A 10073-nucleotide genomic window follows, 5' to 3' on the forward strand; every position below is an offset into this window, starting at 1 on the left:
CATTCATCTGTGGTGTTTCATTCATTCTGTCTTGTTGATAAAAGGGAAACCCGACACTTATATTTGATATGTTTTTGTAATTAAATTGAAACTTACAATCAATTTCACATTATTATTTATTTCTTCAAGCTTGGAGCAGCAACATTTACATTACGTGGATCGTCATTTAGAAGAAAATGAGATGCAACCGAACACCTAATCTGTCACCCCTCAACCATATCTGACAAATGTAGTGATGGTCGCTGTCCAAACAGTGGCAACTGAGTGAATCAAATAAAGACAGAAGAATTGATCAAATCTGATAGAAGAATTTCTCTTGATGAGATAGCAGTAGACTTTGAAATTCGTCATGGAAATGCTGATCAACTCGGTCAAATCCTTGGCATTCTCAAAGGTCTGCTCTCGTTGGGTATCCAGGCAGTTGATCAAAAGTTGGAAAGGGTGAATTGCTGTTCCGAGCTTTTCGGGCTAAATGAGAAATATGACATCTTTCTCAGTAGAATATTCACTGGATGTGAAAAATGGGTTCATCATAAGAGACAATCATTGGTATGGCAACATCCCTCTTCTCCAAAGACCAAAATCTTCAAAACTGAGATTTTAAAGGTGTAATACCCGTTGATTTCCTATCACAGGGAGTCACTGTCAACTCTGAACGTTACAAATAGACATAGAAGCAACTGTTTGTTTGTTTTTTCATTGTAACAGTTATTTGAAAAAAAAATAAACCGGTTTGATTTGAGAAATGGAAGACATTGGAAAATAAATGGACGGTAGAATAAATTACCCAACTTAAGGGGCTGGGTTTAGGTCCTCTCTTTGGTTTAAGTCAAATTTCCTATCAACAATAATAAACTTTGTAATTGTTTTTACATCAAATCAAATAGAGATCAGAAAGTCATGTCCCAACGTTATCTACATGAGAAAAACATCTTTTATGGGAACGTTGTTTCATATTTTGAAGGTTCATTATCACAAATAAGTAACAACTTTTTCAAAGATCACTGAAGCTGACTTACGTGACTAGATTATGTCATCTCCAACTAAAAGTTGTGCCTGCACCACGTAAATATTCCCATGTTAATAGAATGCATCGATGTAAATTTAAAACCATTTACATGAATAATTCGTTGCGGTCAAAGTTGCTCATACCAAACCACTTTAAAAAAACCTGATCTAGATAAAGAGAATTTTCAAAACTATCGCCATGTTTCTTGTCATCCTATTCTCTCTAAAATCTTGGAAAAACTTGTTTTAGAACAATTACTGTCTCATCTTAAAAATTATTGTCTTGAAGAAAAAGTTCAATTGGCTTATAGGCAACATCAATCGACGGAAACTGCACTTGTTAGGTTTATTAATTATCTTCTATCTGTTAGAGACAATGGCTCTTGTGCTTTGCTGAATTTGCCTGATCTACTCGTATCTTTCGCTATTGACACGATCAATCACAATCTTTTCATCAAACGTCATGATATTTTTTTATGGCGTATCTGGTGCAGCGCTTGAATAGTTTAGGTCATATATGTTTACTCGTAAACAGATTATTATGGTTCATAAATATAGATCTGGGAAAATGATTCTTGATTGTTGGATCCCCCCCCCCCCCTTACAGAGGGTTCAGTAGTTGGACACGTTCTTTTTGTTTTGTATGTTGACCTTCTAAAATCATCAAAAGTTTCGGTCTGTCTTTAAAAGAAAATAAAAAATGAGCTTTATAAAGCGCAATATCCACTAAATGTGCTCAAAGCGCTTTACATGGGGTCCCTGGTCAACAGCAACATTTAACATGTAGGACGGGACATGGCGCCTGTTAGGCGATGTTACATTTTTAAGGACAAAGACAACTAGGATTCATGAAGCGTTAGTGTTTCTCTGTCAGACCTCTGCTTCATGACCTGCATTGGCCGCCTGTTGAGAAAAGGATTGAATTCAAAGCTTGTGTTTCAGTGTATTGTTGTCTTAAAAGTACTGTCTTTCCTACTCCTCGGAACTAATTTAAATATATTCAAAACCCCACCCCTTACGGTCCACCAAACTAGTTGTCCCCAGAATACACAAAAACGCAGGAGTTAGATCTTGTTCGCACTTCGGATCCTCTGTTTGGAACGCCTTACTACACAGCATTTTATAAAAGGAATATTTGTCTATTTTTAAACGTTCGCTGAAATTTTATCTGTTTCGATTTTAGTAGATGATATGTGAAACAAGATAAGTCTGGTTTGTGTTGTGTTGTGTATGTATGTGTGTTTGTGTGTGTGTGTGTGTGTGTGTGTGTATGTGTGGTGTATTCTGTGTTTGTGATTTGAGCAAGTATCTTATGCCAAAGTATTGTAATTAAGCCTAAGAGTACTGATGCCCCGGGATTTCGCTATGTAGTTTTCAATCTTCTTCTTCTTCTTCTTTCTTCTCTTCTTCTTCTTCTTCTTTCTTCTTTCTTCTTCTTCTTCTTCTTCTTCTTCTTCTCTTCTTCTTCTTCTTTTCTTCTTCTTCTTCTTCTTCTTCTTTCTTCTTCTTCTTCTTCTTCTTCTTCTTCTTCTTCTTCTTCTTCTTCTTCTTCTTCTTCTTCTTCTTCTTCTTCTTCTTCTTCTTCTTCTTCTTCTTCTTCTTCTTCTTCTTCTTCTTCTTCTTCTTCTTCTTCTTCTTCTTCTTCTTCTTCTTCTTCTTCTTCTTTCTTTCTTCTTCTTCTTTCTTTCTTCTTTTCTTCTTCTTCTTTCTTCTTCTTCTTCTTCTTCTTCTTCTTCTTCTTCTTCTTCTCTTCTTCTTCTTCTTCTTCTTCTTCTTCTTCTTCTTCTTCTTCTTCTTCTTCTTCTTCTTCTTCTTCTTTTCTTCTTCTTCTTCTTCTTCTTCTTCTTCTTTCTTCTTCTTCTTCTTCTTCTTCTTCTTCTTCTTCTTCTTTTCTTCTTCTTCTTCTTCTTCTTCTTCTTCTTCTTCTTCTTCTTCTTCTTCTTTCTTCTTCTTCTTCTTCTTCTTCTTCTTCTTCTTCTCTTCTTCTTCTTCTTCTTCTTCTTCTTCTTCTTCTTCTTCTTCTTCTTCTTCTTCTTCTTCTTCTTCTTCTTCTTCTTCTTCTTCTTCTTAGTATTAACCTTAGTATAAGTATTAGTAATAGTAATATTATTATTATTATTATTTATTATTATTATTATTATTATTATTATTATTATTATTATTATTATTATTATTATTATTATTATTATTATTATTATTATTATTATTATTATTATTACGAGTACTACTACTACTACTACTACTACTACTACTACTACTACTACTACTACTACTACTACTACTACTACTACTACTATATTATTATTATTATTATTATTATTATTATTATTATTATTATTATTATTATTATTATTATTATTATTATTATTATTATTATTATCATTTATTATTATATTAATTTTAATATTAATTTTATATTATTATTATTATTATTATTATTATTATTATTATTATTATTATTATTATTATTATTATTATTATTATTATTATTATTATTATTATTATTATTATTATTATTATTATTATTATTATTATTATTATTATTATTATTATTATTATTATTATTATTATTATTATTATTAATTGAACTGATAAAAAAAAAGGTCCCAATTGTCATGAAATTTTGCACATTTAATGTTATTTATCTTCTTGGTCCCCAGCTAAAGAAGTACATTTTTGTCAGCTCTCCTTGATCTTGAAAAGTCCTTCAAAGTAAAATATTTTTAATTTAATTTTAATCCAGTCTTTGTCATGGTCTATTGAGTGCTCAAGAGCTAACTCGACTATATTTATAAGATAGAGATGTGACAAACAAGGCCCCAGATCGTACTAGCTACTTTTGAAATAAAGAACAAATGTCGAATTGATTTAAGATGATGAGCATATAGAAGGATACATTTTAATAAGATGAAAGTTTTTATAAATAAATCATGATGACAGTTACAAATTATACCATGACAATGTTACCTAACATTTGTGATCTTGAGGATAAAATTATATGGAAATGTGAGGTCCTACTTTCAAACAAAGGACATATGAATTGACATCCTGACTCAACAACCCTCACAGTGGCTGGCAAAGATGAACAATGAAGCTCCGGCGTCTTGATAGTGGAATCAAATAATGGAGTTTTCCACACGGTCCCGATAGTCAGATATAAATCTTTATGGAGTTTTCCACGAAGTCCCGATAGCAAGGTATAAATCTTTAAAATACAAGTGATATCAGGAGTGGAGTGGTCTGGCCGTCAATGCATATGTTTTTGAGAGAAGTGAGTGAGGAAGATAAAATCAATCAGCTTTTATAATAAGTGGCCACGTGGCACAAGGTAGAACGAAATGTATTCACTAATTTGGAATGAAATCAAAGAAAGACTATTAAAGGAATGATAATCTAATATTAGAAGGTAAATTTTTCCTAAGCCTACCGAAATATAAATATAACGAGTGAGATGAACTCTGTTCTTATTAAAATAATATTAAAATGAATGTGAATCATCGTTATGTGACATTCTTCAAAACGATTTTCTGTGTAATCTATCTTCAATGTAAGGAACATGACAAAATCTTGGAGGACAAGTGGAGTGAGTGGGAAGGGAATTTCTAATCCTTGATTATCTGCTACTGCTGTTGACATTGAGTCATGATATTACGGAAAAAGCAGAAATGCATTTCAATCTTTCTCTGAATCAAATTGACAGAATAATTGGAGCCCCAGATTTCATCCACTGTCACCAATCTGTCAAAAATAGTTTTTACAAACTCTAGGAGAATTTAATAACAGTGTTTATTTTTTTCATTTTTCATTCGCTATAGCCTCATTTTGACAGAACTGGATTTCTGGTTTGTGTACATTGGTACGGAATACCCAAAGGTACAAATCAGAAAGTTATATTTTTTAATATAATTTAATCTTATGAGAAACAAAATTCCATAAAAATCTATCGATTCTTTCATTGTCAGGGCAATTAATTCGTATTATCTGATAAATTCTAGTAGAAAATAGTATCAAATTCGTGTTTTATTATTCTGAACAGAAAAAAAATGTATCCGAATTGCAAAGTAATTGAAACTATTTTTTTAGATTAAGTGTGCTTTAGGAATTTAAAGGGGAGAAATTTTACTAACAAGATTGCCAATACAGGAGAAAAAAAAATATTTAACTTTTAACGCACAACAAATAGGCTGAAAGATTTCTGGTTGCTGAACTCCAGTAAAAAGACACGGTGTAGGCTACATACTTTTTTCTCTTTAGCGGGTGATTGGAAAGTATACAGCTGGCTTATAACATACTGGATTCCGTAAATATACGGAGAATTGACAACCTTGTACTAAATAACGAACTCATCAGAAACAAAATAGATGTGTTTTTCTCTTGCATTTAATTCAATAAACGAAACAAAGAGGGTCCTAATGATCTGGCAACAATTTCATTATTTGATCTGTAAGAGATCTGAACTTTATGGTGTTGACAACTCGGTCTGTAAGGTCATCCCAAGCCTTGATATGGTTTTGACCAAACTCTGACACCGTTATAAACCCATCGCCATCGCTGTCCAATTGTTCCAAACTAACCATAAACATTTCTTTTCCATTCTTGTATACATTAAGTTCAATGCCGATTGGATGGATCATAAACTGATTAGATGATCTTATCATTTCCTTCAATGTTTCCAAACTGACTCCTTCATCTGCTTTATCTGGAGGCGTTTGTGACATTTTCTGTTGTAATTTTAATCGATGTAACTCTCGCTGAAAAATATAGACGGCGGCAGAATGTTCAAATTGAATGGTCCTTAAAATTAAACGCTTAGCTTCTTCTTCTTTAGATAATACGTTTTGGAACAGGTGATGGGAATATGTGTTTTTGCAGTGGCACCAATCATCGCGGTTTATTGGGTTGGTTTCTAGAAATATATCCTTTGTGGCCATATGTAGAAACCACTGATTGACGGCCAGGTTGATTCCTGTTGATCTCACCTGTTTGAATTCAAAAGAGATCGGATAGTTAATTACAACGACAAATGTTCTAAGAGGGATACTCAATGGCACACATGGCTACAGAGAACAATGGATAAGAATAACACGTTTTATTAACGAAATTTTAAAGGAAAGCGACACTGAAAAACTAATTTTTAGACAATTGAAAAAAATAATTATAGTTTATTAGTATGAAATACTGTGATTATTGATTTTTATGAAAAAAGAGAGAGAAAAATATTATTTGTACAGACTTACACGTAGCTTCCAAGTATACGTTAAATATAAACTGAAATAGACCAACATTCTGCCTTTTTAGTCATGGAAATAATTCGAGTACATAATCAAAATATAACTAGAATTTCGATTTAAATATTCTGGATCACCTGGACCACCTTGTCGTTGGTGCAGGTGCTTGAGGCATATCCTGGAGCAAAGCTGTAATTCTGGTTGACCGTTATGAGACCATTCCTGACGTCAAGCTGGACGCGGGTGCCATGTACCACCCACCAATATATGTGATTAAATGACGATCCATCCTGGTGCCCGGATGGCTTCGATCATCTTGGGATCCACACATTGTATTATGATTACGTCCATGTCCAATTCCCAATGGCGAGGCGGTCTAACCAAAATTGCTGCATTCGCGTTGTCATGGTCGCCGGCACACACGACAATTCAGGGAGCTTCCCAACACAATTTTAGCTGGAAAATGCGATATAGGGTCGGAAAGACGCATATTTTGTCCCTCAATACCAAGAGCTAGAGTATGTCAAAAATAAATTTTTATCAAAGCTACTGGCGGTCATAGCGTTAACATTTTTCTGTTACTGGAGACTTATCTTTATCCAGGCCCACAATTTTCGTTAACGGGAGCGTTAACGCTAAAGAGCCGACGAAGATAAGGTCATTGAGAGTGTCACGGATAGCAATGGGATGGATAATATTTCCATGAAGACAAGCGGGATGAATTTGCACAACATCTATAAACCACCAAAAGCGAATTGCACTATACCACCGGCCAGAGTGGTTTGCCATCCTTCCATCATTCTGGGAGATTTGATAGCCACATCCAAGATTGCGGCTACCCAGGCTGCAACATGGCGGATAAACAACTCCGTTCATGGATGGACTGTAACGATCTGCACCTTGTATACGATCCTACAGCCAAGGGTACTCCTTACCTCACCCTCGTTATGAAAGGAGCAAACAGAGTAACTTTTTTAAAGGACATTCTTTGGTGACTTCCTGCATGGCCAGTAACGGCCAATACTTGTCACAGCTGGGGTGACAATTCCGAGGACGCAGTCTCTCCCACTCTGCAGATTGAATTTCAGGAAGGGTAACAGGGAGGAATTTACCTCCTATATCGAGCAAGTCTGCCCTACTATTCCGAGAACATAACCAGATATAATTGTTTGCTGGTTGAGAGCGCGCATTGCTCCATTCCACAGAGCAAATGGAAATTTTACACCCCTTGCTGGACGGAAGAGTCAAAAAAGCTCTACAAGTTGTACCAACAGTCCCAGCCCCAGGACCTAGGCAATAGATTACATCAATATCTGACAGAAGGAAGGAGGCCGTGGAAAATTTCAATTTTACACACCCTAGCCGCCACGCTTGGCTATTGACAAATAAATTTGATCCGGGTCGGAATTTTGAAAGGACTGCCAGTGTAGTATAATGCCTAAATTAGTCTTATGCAACACTACCTCCCTGGGTCTTGGCTCTCGTTAATCAGAGTAATAATAATAATAATAATAATAATAATAATAATAATAATAATAATAATAATAATAATAATAATAATAATAATAATAAGAAGAAGAAGAAGAAGAAGAAGAAGAAGAAGAAGAAGAAGAAGAAGAAGAAGAATGTATTCTATTTATATTACGACTGATCCTCTATAAAATAAAGTTCTAGGCGGAAATAGATAATATCAATCCATATAAATTCCTCTCTCTCTCTCTCTAATAATTCTACTATATATATATATATTATATAATATATTATATATATTTATATATATATATATATATATATATATATATATATATATACATATATATTATATATATAATATATATATATATATATATAATATATTATATATAATATATATTTATTTTTTCTCTCTCTGTATCTATCCATCTGTCTATCTCTTTCGCTCTCTCGCTTTCTCTTTCTCTATCTCTTTCTCTCTCTCTCTCTCACACACACACACACACACACACACTGTCTCTCTGTCTTTCTCTCTCTCTCTCTCTCTCCCTCTATCTCTCTCTCTCTCTCTCTCTCTCTCTCTCTCTCTCTCTCCCTCTCGCCATGTATCTCTCTTTCTCTTTTTTTTTCTCACAAACATACACACACACATACACACACAAACCTTCTACCTATTTAATTATATATATATATATATATATATATATATATATATATATATATATATATTATATAAAAAGAATACTATATATATATATATATATATATATATATATATATATATATATATATATATATATCCGTATGGATCGACAACATCATTGACATATGCAGGGGCGCTTCCGTGAAAACATTTAAAACACATGATTCTAACCTTAAAGAGCACCCTGGCTCTAATGGGAAACCAGTGTAAATTCAAAAAGCATTGGGGTCTTGTGTTCTCTCATATTTCTTCTTAAAACTATTCTAGGAGCTCGATTTTGAAATCGCTGCAGTTTATCAGGTAAGAAACATGAGGAATTAGACACGAGTGAATTAGAATAGTCTAAACGAAGAAAAACAACAGCAGACACTAGAGTCTTTAAGGAATTTTGATTTTTAACTGCCGAAAGTTGCCCAATACGGTTAAGCAAAAATATTCGATTTTCTTCCTTTTACTTGAATTGTGCTGTTCGAGACAATCCAAACATCCAGGAGAGACGCTCGACTAGAATCAAATGGTCTATAGTGTAGAACGCCGCACTTAGATCCAGGATGGCCAAAACAGAAACCTTACCCATGTTAGACTCACAAGGTCGTTTTGAATTTTTAGAAGACAGTTTCAGTAGTGTGATGTTGGACAATTGTTGATGTTATCATTCAAATAAGCACGTTTTGCGTTAGTAATCAGCGTGTGTATTGTTTACTTGGTTCCCTGCATAAATCTTTATTTGTGGAAAGACCGGTTGATCTCCATCGTCGTTCTGGATGTCTTCTCTCGGATTTGGCCTCTTTTATGGCAATGTTCATCTATGGGACCGATGGTCGATTCGTGACTGTTCTTGTTGTTCTTTGAGCATGGCGCTCTAGGAGCTCAGAGAGCTTCTCATTGTATTGGATTGCAGTCTGGTTTTTGATATCTGCAAAACACTCCGACATTTCCCTATCCAGATTGTCCTTGTTGATCTTCCTCAAATTTTAGACGAAATCTTTCCTCTGAAAGAGAGTCGACGTGTCAGATTGACCACGAAAGCAATGACGTAATGATCTGACAGTCAATATTGTGGTTTCGCCGAAGCGTTGGATTGCCAATCAATTAGTAAAGGCAGTCTGTTGTCAATATTGATGTAATTGTTTTCATTTCTGGACTTGATTGGTTGTCGTAGTAAAGTGTGGACCCGTCTCGAGAGCGTATTCAGTGAGGATGTTACCAAACTCAAATCCTGCTTTGACAATTGGCACCTAAAGACGAAACACAGCTGCAACATTCCATCTCTGCAGCGGCTGGAACACCCGTGTACCGGAAACTTAGCGTCTTCGATAATTATACTGAGTATCCAAAGTACCTAGGGGTCACGCAGAATCGCAGCCTCACCTATCGGGTCCATCTCTAATGTGTTGCACTGAAATCAGAAAAATCCAACAGTCTTTTGAGGAAGCTGGGGGAAACGACTTAGGTTGCTGATCAAGCACTACCGCAGACTTCACGAGGCTATTCTACCCCGGAGTATTACGCTCCATGGTGGGGTAGGAGCAGGGATGTTGAGAAGATAGATGTAAAACATAGCAAGTCTAAGAATATAGTGTCGAGAATGCTGGCAAATCACCTAAAGAATGGAGCCCAATAATGGCAGCAATCCACCACATCCCAACCTCCTATGTCTT

The 10073-nt window shown here is 34.7% G+C and overlaps 1 protein-coding gene across 11 annotated transcripts in view; it reads right to left on the reverse strand.

Moving 5' to 3' along the window:
• LOC144959063 (tRNA wybutosine-synthesizing protein 5-like) overlaps window positions 1–10073 on the reverse strand; it is a 297326-nt gene that overhangs the window by 165015 nt on the left and 122238 nt on the right. For 10 of the 11 annotated variants that reach the window (XM_078891423.1, XM_078891430.1, XM_078891428.1 and 7 more), the window contains one exon: window positions 5371–5987. The exons of the other annotated variant lie outside the window; for it this stretch is intronic. In XM_078891423.1, coding sequence (XP_078747549.1) covers window positions 5418–5987 — 570 coding nt within the window. In that variant the 3' untranslated portion in view covers window positions 5371–5417. Of the gene's footprint in view, window positions 1–5370; window positions 5988–10073 lie in introns of those variants that run through there. 11 annotated transcript variants of the gene reach the window in all.

The sequence above is a fragment of the Berghia stephanieae genome, chromosome 13, assembly GCF_034508935.2.
Source record: "Berghia stephanieae isolate SIO BIC M18660-M18661 chromosome 13, UCSD_Bste_1.3, whole genome shotgun sequence".
In the NCBI taxonomy this organism is placed as follows: domain Eukaryota; kingdom Metazoa; phylum Mollusca; class Gastropoda; order Nudibranchia; family Aeolidiidae; genus Berghia; species Berghia stephanieae.